Source organism: Sander vitreus, chromosome 17 (genome assembly GCF_031162955.1).
Source record: "Sander vitreus isolate 19-12246 chromosome 17, sanVit1, whole genome shotgun sequence".
Classification (NCBI taxonomy): Eukaryota; Metazoa; Chordata; class Actinopteri; order Perciformes; family Percidae; genus Sander; species Sander vitreus.
Window position 1 is genome coordinate 15,428,361 of NC_135871.1, and position 23,701 is coordinate 15,452,061.

Below are 23,701 nucleotides of genomic sequence, written 5' to 3' on the forward strand. Positions count from 1 at the left end.
ACGCACAAGGATACAAACGTGCATTAGCACCTGAGTAATTCAATCCACATCCCCGCTAGTTGATGTAAACAATGCAGGTTCACACTGTCACTTCTTTCTTTCAAAATTGTCTTTCCAAATGATTTATGAGGAAGGAAATGCATTATACACATTTGTAAGGCTTCTAGAATAAATACATTGTGTTTTGGTAATTTAAAAACCACTGAATGTAAACAGTTGTGTTTGTTTACAAGAAAACTTAACGGGGTACCTTTAAAGAATAAGCTGGTGATATTGTATATTTTTTATTGCCATCAAAGTCCATGGACAGACCAAATACCAAAAACTATTAAAAACATATCAATGAGCCACACTGTTGCACTGGGTGATGTGTTCCCTCATTACGATAAGCATCCGGTTTTAAAGATTGACGTCTTCTAGAAACAAATGGGCTTGGGACTGAAAGCCTCAGACAGTGGAAGGGAAGTCTGAAAGTATTGAGAGATGGACTAACACATTGTTGGTTTGAGTGTTTTCATGGGATTTGCTGACAATATGGAAAAAATAGAATAATGATAAACCTTTGAGCGCATAACTAACAAAGGAGCTTGCATAAGACATATATCTTAGCAGGAAATTGTGTGACTGACCCAGCTGGATGTGGTTGGAGTTGAGCAGGAAGTCAGACAGGTAAAAGAACTCTGGGATCAGCTCTCTGACGTCCCCCATGTTGTCTCTGGAGGCCGACTCCCACTCCTTCTTTACGCTGTGAAACATCCGCTCTGGGATATCAAACCCTCCCTGTGGGGAGAGAAAGCACAACACTGTCTGACCCCTCGCACACTGTAGAACCAAACTTTGCAAACAGGCATTATTAATAAAGTAATCCGCTTGATTCAGTGTAGTGAACCATATTTTATATTCCTTATTGTGTTACGTAAGAAAGAAATATTTGCTACTATTTGAAGGAAGCTTTTCATCTTTCTGTAAAATTCCATAATATATGATGGAAATCTCATGAGAGAGAATGTAATTTAGAGTAAAACAATTACCTCAATGAATGAAAATAGCATATATACTGGTAAACTCGGTTAGATATGTAAATCCAGTTATGGATATTACTACACACCCGTTATGCGCTTCAGAAGACAAAAAGGCTCCATAATTCACCAGACTAACATCTTTATTGCTTTATTCTGACTATCAAATATGCATGCCTTTTCATTATAATCAATTGGATGCTGTATTGTAAATTGGTAACATCTGTGGGCATTTGCATTGGCTTCTTTAAGATGCTTTCTGTAATTATTTGCATATATATTGAAATCTCCCTATAATCTGCTTTAATGCCAAAAACAGCATTGAAACAGAATCTGGAGTTCTGAAAATAGGTCATATTAGAGTCAGATTATTAGCAAGTTTATGCTTGAAAGTAAAAATGTACAAAGTGATGCACGTCAATGGGAATCTGGAGCACCGGGTTTGCCGGCAGAGCCAGTGAGTTAGCGGGAACAGACCAATAAACTGAACTTTCTTTCATTTCTCCAGAAAAATCAAGACCACACCTGCAGTCGTCAGCAGTGATTCAATTCAGAATTTGTCCTACATCATACCGTTATACACAATATATTATACATTTATCAATTACTATAACGTGTTTGCATGTGTAGATTTGAATGCATGTATTCATGTGTGTGAGACTCCAATGTGCTAGATGAGCCTTGCATTCATGCCAAAAGGACGTGGTTAGTGGAACTGAAAATCTTGTGCTGTAGGTGTTATAACACATTAGATTGTATTTGATTCATCAACAGACCACTTCAATTGCTAAAGGCAATGGATTCAGAAACGCTTCATCCTGTCTGTCATCATGCAGTTAACTTGTAACTATTATATATAAGTTTTTATGATTGACCTCTCTTTTTTTCTTTAAAGATGATTTTTTAGATTTTTTTTTATTTATTAGATAGTACAGATAGACAGGAAAGGATGGTGCTAAAGAGAGGGGATGGTCAGATTCAAACCCAGGCCGCTACCAAGGACTCGCTGTACCAGGTGAGCTATAAGATGCCCCATGATTGACCTTTCTGATAAAAAAAAAAAATTGCTGTGATAAAGTCACATTAGAAGGTGTAGTTGTTTAGTATTATACTTTTGCATGTGATGGATGTATTTAATGTCATGGCACAAACTAATAGTGTGTTCACAAAGAACAGATTCTTCCATTTTCTATTCTATGGTATTCTGAACTAAAGAAGTACATTTTTTGTGTGGAAATGGATCAGTCCCAACCTTTGGGCACTGATCCACCAAACTTTATCCAATACCAGCTTATTTTAAGGGCATAAAAATGTACCAACAATGAGCGTCCAAGGCCTCACCTGCAGTGCCTGGAAGGTGTGTGAAAACGGCTCCATCCGGACAAGGAAGGAGGCTACTATGATGGCCGAGGAGTAGTGGGTACAGTAGTGGCATTGTGTCGACAAATTTTCTATGGAGTAAAAGTGTGTTGAATGAAAAGTACAGTGAATAGCAAAAGAAAGAAAGAATGAAAAGTAAGGAGCTGAAATCATACCTTCCTCTTCAATGTTCCCAACTTCTTCATATCTTTGGATGAACAGCTGTCTCCTTTTCTCTGTCTGAGCTCCCATTGGCTTAGAGAGGTCACGGAAAGTTGCGGGATTTGACAGATCGAGCGTCTATCAAGGATAGAGATAAATCCAACCTGTAACACTTTCATTACCCCACCCCCCCCTCCAGTAAGAATGTGCCACTGTATGTGATCTAACCTCTGACTGGTAGTCAGCTAGGATCCAGGGGAAGACTGGATACTGCATCAGGTCATTGTATGTTCTCCCAGCAATGGTGTTCAGATGCATCAAGTACTCAAAGTTACTTATTTCCCCTCTCTGGAGGACAGCCAAGAGTAATATTAAGTAGATAACCACCTTACATAACACAGGTAAATAGTTACAACAGATATGGACCTGGGCTACTATTAATCAGTCACATCTGTTCAACATTTTGTCAGTCTCTACTGATGTCAAAGGAGTAAGAAGTTAATCTGTAAGCATAAACAACTCTGACAAAAGGGCTATGTTTGTTGTATTACCTGCCAATTACCAAGGGCTGCCTTTTCAACCACAGGTATCTTCCTAAAGCACAATAAAAACAAACAAACAAACAAATACCTTGAATTAACATCAGAGGCTAATCACTGAGCAATGCCTACCAACACAAAGTTGTTCCGCTTGCTCTGTTGCCTAGCAACCCATGTTGAAATGTAACACAGCAAGAGTTCTGAAGCAGCAGAGTGGAGGTGAGTGAGTGAAACTGAAATGTGTTCACAGCTGTAGGAGCAGTTATGTGCTTGAGGTGAGCTACACTTTGTAGCATAAATAGTGAGTAGAGATGTGGAGGGTGTAGCACGTTGCCATCTGTAGGTTGTGAGGAAATATGTACTTTTTAAGTAGCACTGTAACTTGTCTAACTAGCCTCCATCAGCTAAGTGAGCTATTTAAAAGAGGAAGTAATGTTTTTCTTTGTGCAGTAAGTTTTTAAATGACATACAGAGGTTAATTATTACAGGTTAAAACAAGGAACAACAACTTTCTTTCTTTCAAATTTATCTCGCAGAACAGTTCAGTTCACTGATTTCCAAGAAAAAAATAATAAGACTTCCTGCTTTGACAAGTTCAGCTACGACAAATAGTTTCTCTTTAGTTGTTTTTTCATTTAGTTAGCGTTAGGTGTTTGTTCACAGAATGTTGTAAGGTGATCCTTTAATAGGCATTCACTCAAATAGAAGTTTCTGCTTTACTGCTGAGTACAAAAACTGCTCAACCAAAATACCTTGTTTCCAATTAATCTACCAGAACGTGTTTGGCTAAACAAAACATCTATACTGAATGACAATGTTGCTGAACATTTCATTACATATGTTATTCATGTAACACCAATCTTAACTTGTTTAATCTAAATTAGCATTCAACTGCTCCTGAAACCCCTTTTCCCTCTGTGGCCAGTAACATTAGGCAATAAATAAAGTCCTGGCGCCAAGCACCCAGTTGCTAAGTAACGGTATTAAACAAGAGGAGCCTTGACTTTAGGTAAGCTAGGGAAATGTTATACAAAAGGGGAATTCCTGATCTTTCCTCTTGACTTCGCCGCCACATAGATAGGATTACCAGGTATTATAAGTGCAACTTCTACATGCTGACCAAATTGGAAATGTAGTTTTTAAAGTGTTTTACGTTTGGTTGCTGTGATATAACATTATGACTTTTTGGTACAAGGGTGAGAGGCTTCGGGTTGAATTGCCAGTTCACAGGAGCTAAAGCTGTTGGTGTGTTTCTAAAACTGAAGACAATCTCATTACTCGATTAACGTAAACTAAAGAAAAAAAGAAGATAAAATATGGTGAGTAGATATCTTCAAATGTAGATACAAGGTTTAACAGTAGGAAACCAACTGAAAAAAAACAGTAAATGGGTTTAGAGAGTGAGGGGCTATTTGAAGTGTATCCAATAACTCCTCCCCTTGTCCAATAACTCCTGACCAAATTATTTTGTAAAACTACACTAAATCAATCATTGCATTTGGCCCAGTATGTTTTATCTAATTGCAGGCAATAATTTCATGCAATCGTTTTCTATAGGAGGTTATAATGGGAACAAGCACCAGTGGATAACCTCTCTCATCCTGAGGATGATGAATGAGGCGAGAGAGGGCCTTGGGGTGTAACACAGACACAAACAGACACACACCTTGCTCTTTTAGACACGGAGGGGAGAAGAGCGAAGCCCTGATCACACTCCCAACACTACCCAACTATCATTTATCAAAGTCCTGATTTGACTCTTTGTGCATGCGCACATGTACTGTAGTACAGTACATCCATGTCTGTCCACACACACACACACACACACACACACACACACACACACCTTTCTTGCCTGAGAGGAACCAAACAGCTCAATCAGTTGAATGGTGAGGAAGCATCAGCACTCATTTGTTTTTGCTCTATTACCCTGTGTCGCCTCTCTCCTATTGTTCCCCTGCATTAGCCTTAATTAGAGAGTCATGCTCTTAAATACCCCCATGGGCAACACTGGGTGAGCATGCACTAGTGCAGACATAACACTGCAGACACACACACACACACACACACACACACACACACACACACACACACACACACACACACACACACACACACACACACACACACACACACACACAAGCTCTCATACCTCAGAGAGCATGCTTTCCTGACTGCCTTAGGCCATACATAAGCCCTTGTATCTGAATAAATCACATCAGCCTTACACACACATATTTACACGTAAACATACACACAACTCATTTATTTGCAATAGTACTGTGTAGTTGTGTAGATTAGATGAATTATTTGAAATCAGCCTCTTGGGGGCAAAAGTGAGACTGAGCTGAAATTTTAAACTGTCCGGGTCGGTAATTCTCTGTGTTGTTGCAGTACTATGCCCAAAGGGAAGGGAGCCAAAGGGACAAAGCTGACCCTCAAGATAGCCAAAAAGGCAATACGGATGACACCAGATGGACGGCGCAGACTCACCCTTAGCAACATGGGTATAACCATCTTCCCAAAGTGTCTCCTAAAACTCACCAACCTGGACGAGTTGGACCTCAGCCGAAACCTGATACAGAAACTCCCAGATAACATTGGGAACTTCTCGTCACTGAGATGGCTGGATCTACACAGCAACACGCTGGAGTCTGTGCCCGAGTCCATCGGCAACCTGGTGGGACTGACCCACCTCAACCTCTCGAACAACCGCCTAATCTCTGCAGGTTTACCCTCCACATTGGGCTTGCTCACCAGCCTGAAGACTCTCTATCTGGGGATGAACCAGCTGGACAGCCTGCCTCCCACTATGATGGCTCTAGATAGTCTTCAAGAGTTAGGTCTGTTTGATAACCTCTTCATCAATCCACCAGAGTTTGTGAAAGTCCTACGCAACCTCACGAAGGTGAACATGAAACGGAATCCTCTAGCGTATGTTCAGGGGGGTGGTGAGGGGAGGCAGAAGGAAAAAACTGAACCAGAGGAAAATGTGTACCTGGTCCATGAGAGCAGCCTGTGCAGGACATGCCTTAAGAGGTGTAAAGAGCAAAGGAAAGGGGTTCCTAAAGGAGGAGGAAGAGGAGGAGGAGGAGGAGGTGGTGACGCGTTTGAAGAGAAAAGGATAAGGACTTATGAAGGACTGATAGTGCCAAACTCAGTGGCTACAATCAATCAAGATGTGTGGAGAATAAGAAAGATGGAGCACACGAATGACCAAACAGCATCGCAAAAGTCATCTTAAACTTATTGAACAAATGTAATAAATGTCACTTTTAGGCAACTCTCAAAACTTTAAGAATATTTGCATATCTTACTATGTCACAACTACATTTTGATTTATTTTCCGTTTCAATTGATGAAATAAAAAGAGTGATTACATGTTACTGTCTCAAAATGTGCTGTTGGATGACTGTGACTAACTGTGGAGTCTTACCTGGCATTAGCAATGACCTCAGCAACCCCTCGGCCTTTTAATGCTGACACTACCATGCACAACCTTTAGGGAGAAAGAGAGAGGAAAGTAAGTAAGTAAGTAAGTAAAGTTTATTTATATAGCACATTTCACAGATAAAAAAATCACAAAGTGCTTCACAATAAAATGTAATACAGTACAACAAATTAAAATACAAGAAAATTAAATACAAATAGAAAACATAAACAACCATAAGAAACCCTTGACTAACTAAAAGCCTGCTTGAAGAGCAGAGTCTTCAGTTGCTTTTTAAAAGATTCAACAGAATTCACACAACGCAGAAAGGGAGGCAAAGCATTCCACAGCCTAGAAGCCACTGCCTGGAAAGATTGGTCCCCTCTAGTTTTAAAATGAGTGCGAGGAACCACTAATAGCCTCTGACCTAATGACCTCAGACTCTGGGTGGGAGTGTGAAGCTGAATCAAGTCATATATGTAGGTAGGAACTTGACCATGCAGGGCTCTAAAAGTAAAGTAAAAGTAAGGACCAGGAAAGAAAGAATGACAATCAATCATAATACTGAAAATATATATTTTTTCCATCCAGTCAAAATAAATGTGGTACCTTTTATATGCAGAGACATGGTCTTTATTCAGGAATACCAGGAAGGCTGAAAGTCCGTTTTTCATGAAGACCTCGATAGCATTGCCCTGATAGTGACAGAGATGCACAGTGGCTCTTTTGCAACTCAGACTTAATTACATTTGTGTCAAGTAGATATTTTTATCCATCAATCCCTTTTAAACCTAGACTCTTGACTGACTCCTTTATCCACACGCAGAAACAACTAATGGAAAACAACAGAGTAAGTTAACGATCTGATTTCTATGAGTGCTCAGAGACAAACTTTTACATCTAATGTGAATGTATTCCAACTAAATCCTGTATAGACATAATCTGAATATAAAATGCACGTTAATTCAAGGCATCTGCTGGAGCATTAGGATGTCTGACCTCTAAAAGGAAACGCATGAAGCGGGCATCCTTGATATCCTCATAGAGCCAGCGTCTGCAACGGGCTGGTGGCAACTCTTTACTCAGCATGGTGGAAATACTTGAATCCCTCACACTGGCAGAGAAAGAAAGGGACACGGAGAACGATAGATGACTGATTCAGACAACTAAAAAGCTAATGTATGCTCTTTATATGTTTTGCTGTAACTGCACACAGCTGTACCTGCTGGGGTGGTGTTGCCTGCAACAAACATCTCCAGCAGGACTAAGAGTGAATCCCTCACACAAGAGCAGGCTCTCCTTCCCAAACAGCAGCACCCCCTCTGTGACTCTGAGGCCGCTTACCGTCACTACACACATCTTAGCCTTTACCTACAGAGAGAGAGAAGAGAGAGACAGAGAGATACATTAAGCCCTGTGTGAGAGGCACAATACACATCAGCACACTTCTCTCCCGGGACATGACATGGCAGCAACGCAGGCACTTCAGGCTTTACTTGATTGATCATTTTAATCACATATTCTAATCATTATTAAAAAGACACAGTTGAACACTTCATTATCAGAGCTGATTGATGGGAGGCGTGTGACTGTGTGTTTCATCCAGCGCCAAAGTGGACCCACATGCTGCTTTCAGCACTGGTTGTAGCTAATGCTAACTGCATTGTGATAATGTGTGGATAATTCTATTGTCTCTCCTCATTTCACAGTGAGTGTGTGCACCTGGCTGTCTCCCTGTGTTGGCCCCTCTGCCGGCCCTCTGGGACTCAGCGCCCAAAAACCATATGGGGCCCCAACATACCCGCAGGCCCCTTACAATTTATACTAATCAAATCAGACTCCCTACCACCAGACACAGAGTCATACACTTTGTGGAAGAGGAGGCACTGCCTGGCCATTATTAGGAAAATGAATCACTGCCAAGCACACAATAGGAAACCTGCTAAGTGATCAGAACCTCTGGTCTGAATGCACACAGAGACACGCTATGATGGATAATATCACTTGTCACGTGAAATTGTTTAATAAGAGTCAAGGTGAGCGAGTCTTAGCTACATGGCACAGGAATCTTACATTGAGCTATATCATGGTCAGATTGTACTGTATGGCAGTATTCCATTAGTGAATACTGTCCCTAACAATGACTCGATTTCAGAAAAAAACTAGTTACATTTATTGTTTTCAAAGATTAAATACATCACAATAAACTAGTTTCCTTATCTCCTTACTGTGCACTGGACAGATATGCATTATCAGTCTGTGGGTGATTTAGCTGATGATGGGAAGAAGAGAAAAGGAGGACTTTTATTGACTGAGAGCCTAATGTCAGACCATTGATTTCTCCCCACACACATTACTGTCATAATCACACTATTGGCGCTGGCAAGCTAATTATGAGTGGGTCTCCCTTTGTGTGTGTGTGTGTGTGTGTGTGTTAGTCCGTGTGTGCATTTTTCAGAGCTAATGACTGTGTTTATTTGACAGGAAGCTCAGCAGGACTCACACACTGAACCACTGCAAGACAACAGGACACACTTGCACACATTACACACTTACTAAGCGGATGCAAGACAGCTTGCATCACCTCCTACTGTTTTTATTAATACTTCTGTCAGAAACATTAAAAGCCTCGGCTGGTTGCCGGAGTGATGAGAGTCCCTGTCAACATGTGCCTTGGATTCTAACTCATTGGAAGAATGCAAAGAGCTGAGCTGGGCCTCGACATTAAAACATTACACTAATGAGGAAAGATGAAATTCTGATAGCAGCGCTGGGCTATTGGAATCCCTTAGTCTACATCAGATAATTATGATTGTGAATATTAGCAGGGTGGGAAGGAGGAATGTTGTTTTAAACGCAGCATACCAACACACCCTCCTGTGCTACATTACCTCCTCTCCAGGGTGCAGCTCTTGCAGGATGATGCGTATGTCCTGGCAGTCTTGTGTGTGAGAGCAGGATTCGGGGGTGAAGGGATCGGGGGGACCCTCAGTGACAGCAGCTGTCTCATTCAGAACAGGGAAGAAGGTCAGACGGTCAAAATCCTGTCCCCCCTCCTCTTCATCCTCCTTAGCCTCTGCTCCAACTTCACACAGGATCTTGGGCTCTGTTACAAAGGAAACACATTTTCCCACTGAGTTTACATCCATAATAATAATAGTAAAAACAAAATAAACAAAAAATCATCAGGCAACACATTTGTTTTACCTGTGTGACCTTCTGTTCTAGTTTTGTTATCCTCAGACATGCCAGTCCTTAAACTCAGACACAGCGTTCCTAGCACCTGTTGTAACAACACATTGCAGTGTTAAAGGTTGAACACTGAATAGGACCCTGCTCCACAGATTCTGCTTTGAACTAAAAGGCTATACCCGTTTGGATCGTCTCAGAGCCTTTCTGCGGATGCGTGATCTGGTCCGGTTGGGTCTTTCAGCAGCATCTTGCACCCAGTCTCGTTTCAGCAGCACCCCTGGGCCAGGGCCAAACACAGCTCTCTCCCTCAGCAGCTCGGCCTCCACATGCAGCCACTGGGAGCTCACTCGCTCCCACTCACTGGCTCTTAACTGGGGCGCAGAAACAGGCCCGGATAGGGGGAATAGATGAGACAGATATAACCATTATTACAGATCCATTTTTAGCTTTTTGATAACATTAATTTCAGTATATTCTTGGTTATTTATTACTTTAGTACTATATAGTATAGTCATTTTTGTCAAACCTGTAAGTGGCTTGTCCTCATATTCTCAAACATGCTGTGGCCTCTCTGTCGATGTGACTCTGTGTAGGACAGAAACTCCTACAACAAAAGGAGAGTAACCTGATGGGTGCAAATGAAAAGAGCGAGCGGCACAATCGCTCTTCCTCTAGCTCATATTGTAAACACACAGCACACATGTTCACAGAGATTGCATATTCATAATGGTATTGTTGTTTCCTCATGCAATTACATTGCATTCATACAATTACATATGTTCTAAATTGCATTCACTGGGCAAAATAAGCTAGTGGCTACAGTCTTACAATAACCCTGTCTGGAAATGTAATCATTTGTTGGTGTGATCTAATTAACATAAACATTAATATCACTGAGCCACGCCACAGTCAAGGGCAAGGCTAGTGTGTGTGTGCACCTTTACTGTGGGTGAGTCTGTGTATGTATGTATGTATGTATGTATGTATGTGTGTGTCAATTAAAAGAGAAAAGAAAAAATTTAAAAACCCCAAAACAGAGCCATGTTGACACTGCAGGATGCTCATGTTCAGCAGACACACTGGGATCATATTCTGACTGTTAACTGCTTCATTAAGCCCATCATCACAGCAGTGCTCGCTGAGAGACTAGTGAAACAACATGTGTCCATCCTCACAGCTGAGCTGACCCAGGAAAGCCATTTAATTGACTGAATGAACATGCAGTAACTCTTTATATCTAGTCTTATTTACAGATGTTAATTCTGCGTTTTGCCGAATAACCCCATTAATGCAATAATTGATTTCAAGCACAATTAAAAAAAAAACTACTTCTGTAATACAAGAGATGCAAAAAAAACATAATTTCAGAATAAACCCATGTGTAAAAGTTGACAACAAACTTTGAAAAGCCCTCTGGAGAATGAAAACTGTTTCTCGAAATGACTGACTGCCTATCCAAATGGGAAGTTGTGCCGAGAAAAAAATAAAAGAGTAATTTGAGGGGAGATTATAGAAATATTACAGACAAAAAAAGAGTGTAATAATGAAGTTTGCAAACTAGAGCTGTGTTGCAGCAGATAAACAGCAAGTCGGCGTCATCATCTCCTAATTTCATTCCTTCATTTAGACAAACATAAGTAATATATAGCATTAATTACCCTATTTAGCAGATAGGAACCTCATTGGCTTTTTAAATGCTGCATTAAATACATAACTCATCTCTTCCCTCTGCAATTAACATCAGAACATCACACTCATTTCCATTTTAATGACTTCCCAACAATACGCCACCTTTGATGATAAGGCAACATAATGTCAACTTCATTCTGGGCTGGCAGTGAATGTGTAATGAACTTAACGTGATCATTAGTGCTGTTAATTATCTTTCTAATATGAGGACACAGATATGATTATGGAAACTGCATTCGCTGATGAAATAAATCTCTAGAAGAATTGCACTGAAGCTTGACTGAGGACACAGACTGCCTATCGGTCTCTGTATTCTCATTCATTACCTACAGAAGGCTTTAAAACTCTTTTTTTGTTCAATAAAAGTAGATATCTGAGACCCGGAAACTATGCTCAGTGCTCTAAGAAATACATCACTATGGATCCAGTGACTGAGAAGAAACTCCCCATAAGCTCATGACTTGCCAACCAAAGGTCATAAGTTGATGATCCAGAAATTAATTAATTACTCACTTGTTTCTTCATAAAGATGAATGAAAAATGAACAGACTGGCTACTACTGATGATTTGAACATCATTTTTTTTTTTTATTACTCGCTGCATGCTGCAACCTACTCAGAGTGAAGTGGTGCAACTCACGGCAGAGAGGAAGAAGGCAAACATCCCTCCCTCTTCTTCCCCGCCTCTCAGATGGAAAAACAATTCATCACCCTGTCTGATAGCCTGTCAAAGACTGATATGATAAAGAATAACATCAAATGAATAATGTTTTCATCAGATTGGTACCACTATAATTGCCAACCCGATTTCTGTCTGCAAGAGAAGCGCACAAACAAGAACACACACACACACACTTTGTGGGGATGAGAAAGACACACAGACGCGGTAATTTCATGCCTGTGTGCCTGAGTAATATGTCCCCGCTCCTTGCTCCAGATGGCTCAACGTCTTAAGCGGTGTGGGGGAACTAATGATGTGGGCCATGTGTTTCGGGGGAAAAACAACAATAAACGCGTCTTTAACCTTCAGCAGCAAACAGTGTGTTGTAGTGAGTGTTCCCATGGATAGGCCTAACACATATCAATTACTATGCCCACTCAGGGGCAATCAGCTGTGATAATCCAAATCCATTTAAAGAAATAATCAAACACCCCCACAGGGCTGGACGGCCCACAGCACAAACACAGCAGTGACTTTGGGATAAGTGTTTGGGCACTGCACTCTGGGATGCTTGGGCACCTGGGAAAAGGTAACGACCCTACACTCCTCAAGACGACAGTCACAAACCTTACACATCTCTCTATCCTGTCCTGTGCCAAAGAACCGAACTTTGGGGGAAAGTGAGTGTGTGTGTATTTACCTCTACGGTTACTGACTCTTTGCCTTGTCTGCCGAAAGCTGAGCAAACAGCGCTGCTGATCATATGAAATGTCTTCTGAGAGCTGCTGGCCACCTTCTGCTTCTGAGACTCTGAGAAGGCAAACAAAATAAATAAAAAAATCAAGAACAAAGCTAACATTCAGGAACCATTTCCCTCTTCAGTTATTAGCATAGTGAGAGTTAACCTGTGTGTAGCCGCCAGGCTTTGTGTGCCATCTCCTCCCACAGAGGGCTGATGTCAGTCATGCTGACAGGCCCCGTCTCCGCTGTGTGGCTCGCTGAAATCTCCATCTTAGAGATTTCTTCAAGTGTGTGCTGCCTATCCACCATGACCTTTGACCAGCAGGCCTCCGCTAAGGACACTAGTTCCCTGTCATCTGGAACACACACACCCGTTGAGCTCTCAAGTGGCCCAGTAAATCTCCATTGAATCTACAAAAATGTCAGGCTTAAATAAACCCTCACATACTGGCCTTCATACCTGTGGCAATATCTGCTCCGTTGCTGATGTGTGCAGAATGTCTGGTTCTGGTAGCATCCAGTTGGTATGAAGCTTTTCTGTTCAGCACTTTTTGTGCCACACATCCAAAACCTTTGGGGTAGCTTAAAAAAAGAGAAATTATAAGTATTGTTTCAATTACCAGTGAATCCTGGTTTCAACATGTTTCCGTGTATCTCAATGTACGTTTTTTGTTTTACCTGCCCGATCGTATCAGTAACAGACAATGAAGAAGGCATGTAATGAAGTTCACATTTGCATTGTAAGTTGCCATGACAACATCCCAGCGCTCCATTAAGGTCTGTAAAGCCTTGATGACCCCGTCCTTTTCTTCTTGGGAATGTCGTGGTTGAGACAAGAGACAAAGCAGGACTTTATTGGTGCATGAGTAGAGGGCTGACACTGTCTTCTCTTTCTGAGTTTGGCCTTTCTCCAGAGCCTAGAAGTATACGGCAGTGTATCGGTTATCATACAGTATTAAATTGGAATTAAAATAATTGGCCTATGGGCAGATTTTCACAATCCAGTGCTCCCATTGGTTAAAAGGAACTGTCTTACCATTGACAATTATCAGATTACTTTCATGCACAGGTTGACATTAGTTAGCATGTTTACGAATTTAAAATGTCAGATTTATGGTAAACACATTTTTTTCCATATTAAGTATCTATATGGAGATGCGTGTATTAGGGTTGGGTACCGAACTCTGTACTTTCTAGGGTACTGACCAAATTACTTTTTCGTGTTAAATCAATCGGTGCCAAATTCCGTACCTGAGAGCGTGTAAGCGTGAGCTTCTCTGTCCTCTTCTCTGCATGTTTGACAGAAAGAGACACGCACGCAGAGCTGCGTACAATGGTGCGAGACTATGTCACCTCTGCAGCTTGTTCAAGTCACAGTGAGTCACGGTAATGCTGATAAAGCGGTCACAAGTGTGGTTACACTTTTTAAAACTCCACGCAGAGAGCGTTTGCTGCAATATAATATAACGACAAGCCGAAAGCGGTCGCGGTGCAGTTACACTTCCTCTGAGAGGCACAACAGCATTTTCTATGTCCTGGTGACAGACTAACAGGGTGGAGGTTGTAGGGCAAGGCAATTAAAAACAATTAAAAACAATAGATGAACAATTTCATGATAGAAAATAAAAACAGGTTAAAATAGAACAAGATACAAATAAAAGAATAAAAGTTACAGTGCAGTGTAAGAAATTAATACTTATTTTATTTAATAGGTTGTAGGGACAGGTTTGGGAGGGGAGAGGGAGATTATTTTGTCTAGTGTGTAAAATTTCAAAATAAATAAAACGTTGAAATTGAGAGGTTTGGACTTATTTTTATTCACTGAAATACATGTTTGTTATTTCACAGCGAGTAAAGTACCAAAAAAAAGGTACCGTTGGGCATCAGCCACCGATTTGCAGATATCGGTACTGGTCAGCAGCCCCTGTAGAACATCAAAGTTAATATGTGAACCGTACCCAACCCTAACGTGTAAACTAGTGTATGTGTTGGTCTCACCACCACAATCTGATCCGCAAGGAAGTTGATCAAACTCCCAGAGTCTCCCAAGAATGTTCCACTGTAAAGTTTCTGCTGCAGAGTCTTACTGAAGAGCACCACATTCTCCATCAACGTGCCCATCTGTCCTTCAGGAGTCTGACTCTTGCAGTCTGAGAGATAAAATAAAAAGCAGCACATTCAGGCGAGAGATTTTGTTGTTGTTGCATGGGCATGGTCAGGCCAGTTGGAGCTATGAGGGAAGCATGCATTGTAATTCTACCTTGTGAGTTGAGATGAGTGTTGTTTTCTTTCTCATGGCTGAGCATGTGGATGATGTCCATGATCAACTCCAGAAACTCAGTCTGGAAACTCTGCCTCTGCTCCAACGATGAACCATCAGGGGTAAACTGTGACATTTAAGCATTTTATTAGTTAAAAACTTGATTGAAACAGATAAAATAAAAAATAGATGGACACTTTAATATGCGACAGCTCTTCTATTATGCTTGATTGACATCTTGTCTAAAGTGTAGGTGTCGGTGGTGGTGTGTGTGTGCATGCAAATTAAGCTTGTCTAGCTGAAAACACCTCTACAGAAATCTGTAGTTCTGCAGACCTAGTGGTGTTCGCTCTCTCCTAGTGGTGAATCATATTATAGTACCTTGGCTCTGGCTTATTTAGTAGCTAAGCAAAGAGTGGCACCTTCTGGAGAGATTAGAGTTTTGCAGTATTTGAAGAGCCTTTTTTCAGTGGTAGCAATAATGCATATGTGTTGCATGTATGTTAATATTTGAGTGTAATCTCTGAGCTAACATAATACAGTAAATAATTGGTTAAATACGTGCATGTGTGTGTGTGCACGCATTCACCTCCACCAGTAGAACGAGAGGATGTGTGTTGGTGCTGACAGACACATTAAGAAGACTGTCCATCAGCAGAATACGGATGAAGTCGCACACCGGCTTCCTGTTTGGATGACTCTTGAATTTGTCTTCACCTTCACTCATTAAGCAAGGCTCAACCCCACTCTGAAAGAAGTGAACAAACCAGTGCATAAGACATAAGAGATATGAGAACGCTTAGGATTTCATTAATCCAGAGTAACACACAAACCTCTGAAACGTCCACAGGGTACACAACTCCCGCGAGTGCATAGAGAAACTCTGGTGATGCCCACAGTGGGTCTCTGGGCCGGAGGTTATGGAGGAGACAAAAGAACTGCATCACACTTGCTGGGAGCTGCAGCTCCCATGACGCATCAGTGCCTGACATGTGCTTTGTTGGAGGAACAGGCTGTTAAAACATAAAGATAAACAATTGGTATTACACAATATCAATTTGTGGTGAAAAATACTGAAGTTGTAAGGTTATTACATTCTTACCTGAGTGATGATGACTTTGACTAATTCCAGCAGTATTTTCGCAGCTTCAACACAGAGCTGCTGAGCAGGATTGTCTGCTTGGCTGTCAATCAATGACTGTAGGATATCATCCAAATGCATCTGTAGATGACACATGAGAGCATTATCACAGGGATGAAGATGATTTTTCCATATTAAGTATCTATATGGAGGTGCGTGTATTAGGGTTGGGTACCGAACTCTGTACTTTCTAGGGTACTGACCAAATTACTTTTTCGTGTTAAATCAATCGGTGCCAAATTCCGTACCTGAGAGCGTGTAAGCGTGAGCTTCTCTGTCCTCTTCTCTGCATGTTTGACAGAAAGAGACACGCACGCAGAGCTGCGTGCAGATGGTGCGAGACTATGTCACCTCTGCAGCTTGTTCAAGTCACAGTGAGTCACGGTAATGCTGATAAAGCGGTCACAAGTGTGGTTACACTTTTTAAAACTCAACGCAGAGAGCGTTTGCTGCAATATAATATAACGACAAGCCGAAAGCGGTCGTGGTGCAGTTACACTTCCTCTGAGAGGCACAACAGCATTTTCTATGTCCTGGTGACAGACTAACAGGGTGGAGGTTGTAGGGCAAGGCAAGGCAATTAAAAACAATAGATGAACAATTTCATGATAGAAAATAAAAACAGGTTAAAATAGAACAAGATACAAATAAAAGAATAAAAGTTACAGTGCAGTGTAAGAAATTAATACTTATTTTATTTAATAGGTTGTAGGGACAGGTTTGGGAGGGGAGAGGGAGATTATTTTGTCTAGTGTGTAAAATTTCAAAATAAATAAAACATTGAAATTGAGAGGTTTGGACTTATTTTTATTCACTGAAATAAATGTTTGTTATTTCACAGCGAGTAAAGTACCAAAAAAAGGTACCGTTGGGCATCAGCCACCGATTTGCAGATACCGGTACTGGTCAGCAGCCCCTGTAGAACATCAAAGTTAATATGTGAACCGTACCCAACCCCAACTATTTCACCATTTACTAACTTTTACTGCGTCTTTTTAACATTTTATCTATAAGATCTCCATCATGACTGTGGTACTTTATTTGTCTCATTGCTTATTGCTGTGTTGCATGTTTGCATGCGTCAAAGCTTTGCTTTGTTGCTTCGTGTTGTTTGCATGTACTTAATGTGGATATTGTTGATGTATTACAGTACTAATGTTTTGCTGCTTCCTGTTGCTCTGCACTGTCTTGAGAATGCTTATGCTTACTGTCTTTATGGCATCTTGTTGTCTTCTTTCTGTAAATTTGAACCTGTCCTACAGTAATGTCTTGCTGTTTCCTGTTGCTCTGGTCTCAAAACATTTGCCAAAAGGGCTACGGTTGGAAATTAGCCAGCTGGCTAACACTGGCACATTTACAGTAATGTTGATTAATGTGTGTTGGCTTAAAAGAAAGAATAATAAAAAAAAAAAAGAATAAAGATGATTTACCAGATGAAAAATTACCCACCGTTACCTCTGCAGTGTGACTGGCCTTCCTTTCCACCAGCAGAGCAGCCAAGGCTTCAACCACCTGAGGTAGGTAAGAGTGTCTGATCAGCAGCCCCTGTAGAACATCAAAGCCTGGACACGTGGTGCTGAGGCTCTCATAAGACCAAGAATGGGCTCGAAGGTTGTCTGGTGACAAGGCAAGAAATCAATAGAATAGAATAGAATCATCATGTTATCATGTTAACTGTTGTTCATTACACTGAACGGCATGGAAATGTCAAACAAAACCCCCAAATATTTCTTAAAAGTACCTCTTTTTGTCAGTATGTAAATACAATTTAACATCACTTTGTATATATCATCACAATATGATTCCAGTAAAGGGGCCAAAATGACAACATTGAATTATTTTCCTGCTTCCCTGTGAGAAGGTATTCAACTCTATGTACCCAAGACAGTAAAGGGTTCCTCCATGCACTCTATGAGTGTAGCTGGAAGTACACCCTCTCTGAAGCTGCTCTGCTGGCTGGGACTCGACAGAAAGTGTGTGAGCAGGACAAGACCCAGTTTCAAGGTGGAAGGGTGAAGGTGGGGCTGAAGGAAGACCAGGAACCAATCACTGCCCAGGGCATCTAATAAGGCCTTCAACTGACTAGTGGGGAAGAAGAACATTACAGACTAATTCAGTTAATGTTTCTGCTATAATATTATGGCACATGAAATACTAGGGAAATATGTTTTGGTTTAGCTAAGTAGTAACAGATGCCACTCACTCTTTGATTAGAATGCTGTATGAGTTGAGGATTTCACAAAGAGAGAGTAACAGCTGGTTGCGGATCCAGATGAGGTTGGCTGGATCAGAACTCTGAGCTACAGCACAGATAGGACAACTCTGGGTCAGTACTGGCAACAACTTGTGTCATCCATGAGACATGTAATCGACTGTATAAGATGTGGTTGGGTGTTATATGGTGTACCTGGCGTATCCTGTGAAAGATCACTGTCAGATAGCTCATTGCCTTCATTCATGTTACTAAGACGAGGGAGTGTGTAGACCAGGAAGAGCCCAAGTCTGACCGAATAAAAGGACATGTTTTAAATACAGAGCTATTCCTGAAAACTTCATTGGCCTGATATCTTCATGCAAAAACTATATGACAGGAACACTTTGTTGTGGCTGATGTACTCCCAGACAGTACCTTCTTAAGTCCAGAGGGGTGAAGTGAGCTTTTAGGAGGGATGTGACGACACAAGAAATTATCTTAACCTTCTGAACCGTCACAGCAGGATTGGAAAGCTCGAATAGCAGCTTTGGTAGCAGGCCCATACTGTGCATGACCACTGCATTTCTGCTGTCACTGCCGAGAATACAGAAAGAGAAACAGAAAAAGCATTAATATCAATCCCAATCTGTTCCCACTGACCGGAAATCTAATTCAGCAATCCATGCACACTTTCAGTCATGCACTTCTCTCCAGCCTCTGTAACTGACTCTGTTGAACATTCCCTTGACTATTTCAGTTGTACATTTACATGATATTGATGCCCAAGGCTGCTGCAGATGTTGACAAAGAAAGTGTTTTCAATCCTGAACAGGACCCTCTTTATTGTGTAATCTAACTAGTTGGCCATGTGACTTGATAATGAATTAGATTAAAAGGTATGGTTTTCTCTGGTCACATGCCGATAGCTGTGGAATTTACCTTGAGGACTTCAGCATTTCAGCAAAGTGGTTTAGGACTGAAAGGTCCAAATTATCTGATGTGTTCTGCCACACCTAAAAAACATGGTATAATGAGACAGCAACACAAAATAAACGATTTTACATTTACAAACTTTCCAAATAAATACTGGGTTGACATAAAAAATTATCCAATCCCTACATCCGCTGAACTTTTGTGCTAAAATGTGGATGCTTACTTCCAGGTCACACAGCAGGGCCTGGAAAGCAAGTGTGTTCTGTAGGCAACCAGAACCAGAGCTCAGCTCCACTGAGTTTGAAAGATACAGAACCAACTGAAGGGTTCTGTAGCTGACCAGACTGCACTTCATCTTCAGCAGGAAAGCTAGCAGCTACAAGGAGAACAAATTATACATAAAGACAGATCATTACAGTAAGGTAGCAGATTTTGATGTCTGTTTCTACGTAAGGTGAAGCAGTGATTTTGCCAGGTCCAAGTCCAAGTCCAAGACCTTGTATCCGTTGATGCGGTTCATTTCCTCCTGCATGGCAGAGTTGGTCTCCAGAACAGAAAGAAGAACTTTGACAGCTGCATACAGGGAGCTATCATCAGGCGCCATTGCAACTAGACTGAGAACAACTGCAGGCCCACCAACGTACAGGAAACCATTGGATGCACTGCTGGGGGTGAATGTACGCACACCTAGAATGAAATGGACCATGAGCTTACCAAATGTGCCTGCAAGAATCAACTAAAGGGCAAAAAAAACACTTTCAAATAATACTTTATTTACCAAAATGTCCAACCAGGGCTGCTCCTATGGTGCGAGCTGTACCGCTTAGGTGCTGGCTGATGTTTTGAGCTAGGAACACAGGGGTTGAGTGATCCCGAGATGTTATCCCCATCTGCAATAATTGCACACAATGATTGCTGCTCTGTATCAAAACAACAAACACAGGTTTAACATGGACTCATCTTACCTCTTTAGCAATCAGTCTGCAGTCCACCTCATTGTAATCCTCTCTGATCTGCAGGACAGTGGTTAATGTAGAAATTGCTGGGTTGATGCCAAATGAGATCCTCTCCTCAGGGACCAGCCTGAGAGGGAGAGACTCAGAATCTAGATCATGGCCTGGACACAAAGAGAGAGGTGGGACAACACAAGTAAGTAAAGTAGAACCGTCCTACAAAAGTCAAATGTCATGTGTAACCATAATCATCACTATGCCCTCACATAAACACATTACAACCCGGTCTCATGGCAGTTCGTGAAATGGTCACATTATTTTGATCTATTGATTCGTGTACAGGGACACGATTTTCTTTTTTATTTTGTGGTGGTCACCACGAAATGGGAACGTGACCATTTCACGAACTGCCATGAGCTGCAGCCTGCTCTGGGGGACACAACAACGGAGAAATTAAACGCCACACGCGGTAGACGTGACAACAGCTGCCGGGACACGATCTGCGGTCTCTGGGGGACGCAACAATGGCGAAATTAAACGGCACACACCGGCAACAACAACAGGACGGACCGCCACACGCGGGATGCGATCCCCGGTCTCTGGGGGACGTGCTACAACAACAGGACGGTTGTGGTTAGGAAAAGAAGAACGGGGAAAGGAACCGTCACACGCAGGAGACGGCGACAACAACAGTGACGGTTGTGGTTAGAAAAAGAAGAACGCGGAAAGGAACTGCCAAACGCGGGACGCGATCCCCGGTCTCCAGGGTGAGAGTCCTGTGTTGTTTGACCCATCCACCACCCCAACCAACCTCCTTACGCGGATTTTCGGCTTTTCCAATACTACTCGCTACTGTAATCATGCTGTTATCACAAAAGATGTTTCCCATTGAAATACATTACTTTCAAATACGTCCTCAGCACCACGAAATAAACAACAAATTTGTGTCCCTTAAATAATGTCACCATTTCAAGTTGTTCTGCATCAGTATACAATGTCCCCTATAGCAAAGCAAATCATCTGTTCTGCAGAGAAAATCATGCATGCATGCAATGAGCACCATGACATTTACTCCATTCCATGGTATGGTGGAAAGACATACATAGCACAAAATAGATGAACATAGACTGATCAAAATGACATTCCTAATGCATCTAGAAACAACCTTATGTTATTCTAGGACCACAAAGATATATTTACAGATTCAGCATGTATAATATGCGGTTATTCAGGATGACTTACTGTAAGTAAACAAAAAGACATACTGTGGAAATCCTGTGAAATTCTTGCACAAGATCTTGAGACTCACCTGTGTTGCGCAGAGCAAGGAAGTTGCCCTGGTAGGCGGTGCCTTGTGTGTACATGACACCCACAGCCTCAGAGCTCAAAGCTTCTTCAAACAGGTAAGACGGACCCACTCGCCATACTAGAGCAGCATGCTCCTTCCAAAGAGCTGGTGTTCCTATCAGTCCATACACATCAATCACAGCTGCGGGGTCCATGGAGACATACTGACCAGGGAATGGCTGAATATACCTCATCTGATGGAAAATGCAGAGGGTATGATACATGAATATATAAATGCCAGTTCAGTCATCAGCTCCTCAGTTTCTCTCCTCTTGTCATACCTTTCCTGTCCCCACTGCCTTGCCGTTGAAGTAGGCTGAAGTCAGACAGCTCTTCTTCACGTCTTTGGCCATGACCACAACCAGGTGGTGCCACTGACGAGGGACCAGCATGCTGGAGCAGCGGAACCTCAGTGATGTAGGCAAAGAAGTGGGAGTGCAAACTTCTGGCTCCATCATATCTGTTGAACAAAGATGGAGAAAGACATTCGGTCAATCTCTGCAGTACAAACTCATGATGCAACTATTGTGCAGTCCCATTTTAAAGCTATAGTGCGCGACTATTTTATATTAATGAACGTCCGTTACATTCAAGCCATTGCCAAATGATATGAAGCTAATTGAGTTATCAGCTCCACAAAACTCTCTCTGTATTTTTCAGTATGGCTATGTTTACAAAATGGTGTAGTCCGGCGACATTCGTGCACAGCAGCTTGAGTGATGCGTTTTACGTCACCGCTGAGAAAGGGCAACAGCAATGTTCAGCTTTGTAGATGAAGAGGACATACAAATTAAGGATAATTACCTCTTCTGAAGAGTCCATCATGTTTTTTTCATCATGTGTCCTCCTTGATTTGACGGGATAAATGCTATAACAACTGCGTGGAGGAGGGGTGTGGGCGATCACCATAGGCTTGCGTCAGTCCATTGTTGTTGTCATTACTTAAAATTCCTCATGGGGCAACAGAAACTACGCACTATAGCTTTAAACAGAATTAATAAGGAATAGAGGACAGTTGTGAAAGCTAGCAAGAGAACTACAATGCTAAAGAAATTCTCCTACTTTCTTTAATTCATTTTGTCAATCAATAAACGTTATGTGAAGTTTAAGGGCAAATACTGACCAAACTTTTTATTGCTCTTACCCAGGTATGTAAATGCTTCCTCCTCTGTAGAGATGACCAGGCAGCCGTCATAGGCTGAGAAGGAGATTGACAGACAGATATACTGTTGTTCAGTCCGCGACATGTGGCGAACCACTGACAGTAGACGGATTGGGTGGGAATCACAGGCTGAACTAAACCGGTTGATCTGGAACCAGCAGGAAAATGAGAGACCAGCTATAGGAGGAAAACCCCGGCAGTCTAAAATATGAGAGAGATTGTTAGCCATTTTATTCTGATTTATTCACAAATATGTGAGTATGACGCATTTAGACTCATCACTTACCTCCTCCAATTCCACCTGTTGGGATTGAATCAGCAGTCACTCCTTTCACTGTCGCCAGAGAGGGCAGGAAAAGGCAGCTGCAAAGCATACCGTCACATGGCGAGAAATTTGTAAATAATTGATGTTCTTGCATGTTTTTTTTTTTACATTACAGAGAGATTTCCTCACAAGCCAAACCTCACTGAGGTCATTTTTGCAGCACATACATTCTGATTATTTTACGTAGAGCATAACTATACAGTAAGTCCAATTTAGTCTAATCTACTGTAGTTTAGTCTCTTTGATACTGCAGGACTGCACAGACACCCAGTAAAACAAGGACTCACCCATATCCACTCTCGCTCATGTCAAACTCTACAAAGGCAGGTGAGGAGGAGACTCGGTGTGGCCTGAAGGTGCGCGGTGATGTCATGGTCACCAGACTGATGATCTGGTGGACAGGGATTGCCGAACCAGAGGATTCACTGAGAGTTGTAGACTGTAACAAGCTGAAGGTCCGCTTCAGTGTCTTTCCTGAAGATCCCGATGAGGCATCTTCCTCTGTACTGTGACCTAGTTTAGACAACACAACCAAAATCCAATCTGTGACCTGATTGAGGTCTGTGTTTGAAAGGCCAAATTATCCCTTAAGTGG

The 23,701-nt window shown here is 41.7% G+C and overlaps 2 protein-coding genes across 6 annotated transcripts in view; one reads left to right on the forward strand and one right to left on the reverse strand.

Annotated features, from left to right (window-relative positions):
* Positions 1–23,701, reverse strand: part of wdfy4 (WDFY family member 4) — a 45,452-nt gene that overhangs the window by 9,410 nt on the left and 12,341 nt on the right. For 4 of the 5 annotated variants that reach the window (XM_078273219.1, XM_078273218.1, XM_078273223.1 and 1 more), the window contains exons 18-54: positions 23,394–23,619; positions 23,068–23,144; positions 22,764–22,982; positions 21,901–22,079; positions 21,582–21,813; positions 20,285–20,436; positions 20,098–20,209; positions 19,816–20,006; positions 19,543–19,695; positions 19,326–19,399; positions 18,822–18,980; positions 18,600–18,694; positions 18,396–18,492; positions 18,072–18,274; positions 17,642–17,808; positions 16,154–16,273; positions 15,885–16,064; positions 15,641–15,799; positions 15,052–15,178; positions 14,790–14,941; positions 13,470–13,708; positions 13,252–13,373; positions 12,956–13,147; positions 12,751–12,860; positions 10,228–10,305; positions 9,881–10,072; positions 9,717–9,792; positions 9,401–9,615; positions 7,732–7,880; positions 7,509–7,623; positions 7,119–7,204; positions 6,516–6,578; positions 3,092–3,134; positions 2,769–2,888; positions 2,555–2,678; positions 2,361–2,470; positions 630–780 (exon numbers count right to left, since the gene is read on the reverse strand). In XM_078273219.1, coding sequence (XP_078129345.1) covers positions 630–780; positions 2,361–2,470; positions 2,555–2,678; positions 2,769–2,888; positions 3,092–3,134; positions 6,516–6,578; positions 7,119–7,204; positions 7,509–7,623; positions 7,732–7,880; positions 9,401–9,615; positions 9,717–9,792; positions 9,881–10,072; positions 10,228–10,305; positions 12,751–12,860; positions 12,956–13,147; positions 13,252–13,373; positions 13,470–13,708; positions 14,790–14,941; positions 15,052–15,178; positions 15,641–15,799; positions 15,885–16,064; positions 16,154–16,273; positions 17,642–17,808; positions 18,072–18,274; positions 18,396–18,492; positions 18,600–18,694; positions 18,822–18,980; positions 19,326–19,399; positions 19,543–19,695; positions 19,816–20,006; positions 20,098–20,209; positions 20,285–20,436; positions 21,582–21,813; positions 21,901–22,079; positions 22,764–22,982; positions 23,068–23,144; positions 23,394–23,619 — 5,259 coding nt within the window. The remainder of the gene's footprint in view (positions 1–629; positions 781–2,360; positions 2,471–2,554; positions 2,679–2,768; positions 2,889–3,091; positions 3,135–6,515; positions 6,579–7,118; positions 7,205–7,508; positions 7,624–7,731; positions 7,881–9,400; positions 9,616–9,716; positions 9,793–9,880; positions 10,073–10,227; positions 10,306–12,750; positions 12,861–12,955; positions 13,148–13,251; positions 13,374–13,469; positions 13,709–14,789; positions 14,942–15,051; positions 15,179–15,640; positions 15,800–15,884; positions 16,065–16,153; positions 16,274–17,641; positions 17,809–18,071; positions 18,275–18,395; positions 18,493–18,599; positions 18,695–18,821; positions 18,981–19,325; positions 19,400–19,542; positions 19,696–19,815; positions 20,007–20,097; positions 20,210–20,284; positions 20,437–21,581; positions 21,814–21,900; positions 22,080–22,763; positions 22,983–23,067; positions 23,145–23,393; positions 23,620–23,701) is intronic. The other variant, XM_078273220.1, reaches the window with a different exon arrangement.
* lrrc18a (leucine rich repeat containing 18a) lies at positions 5,478–6,323 on the forward strand. The gene has a single exon (XM_078273692.1). It carries the CDS (start codon positions 5,478–5,480, stop codon positions 6,321–6,323), a length of 846 nt encoding a protein of 281 aa, XP_078129818.1.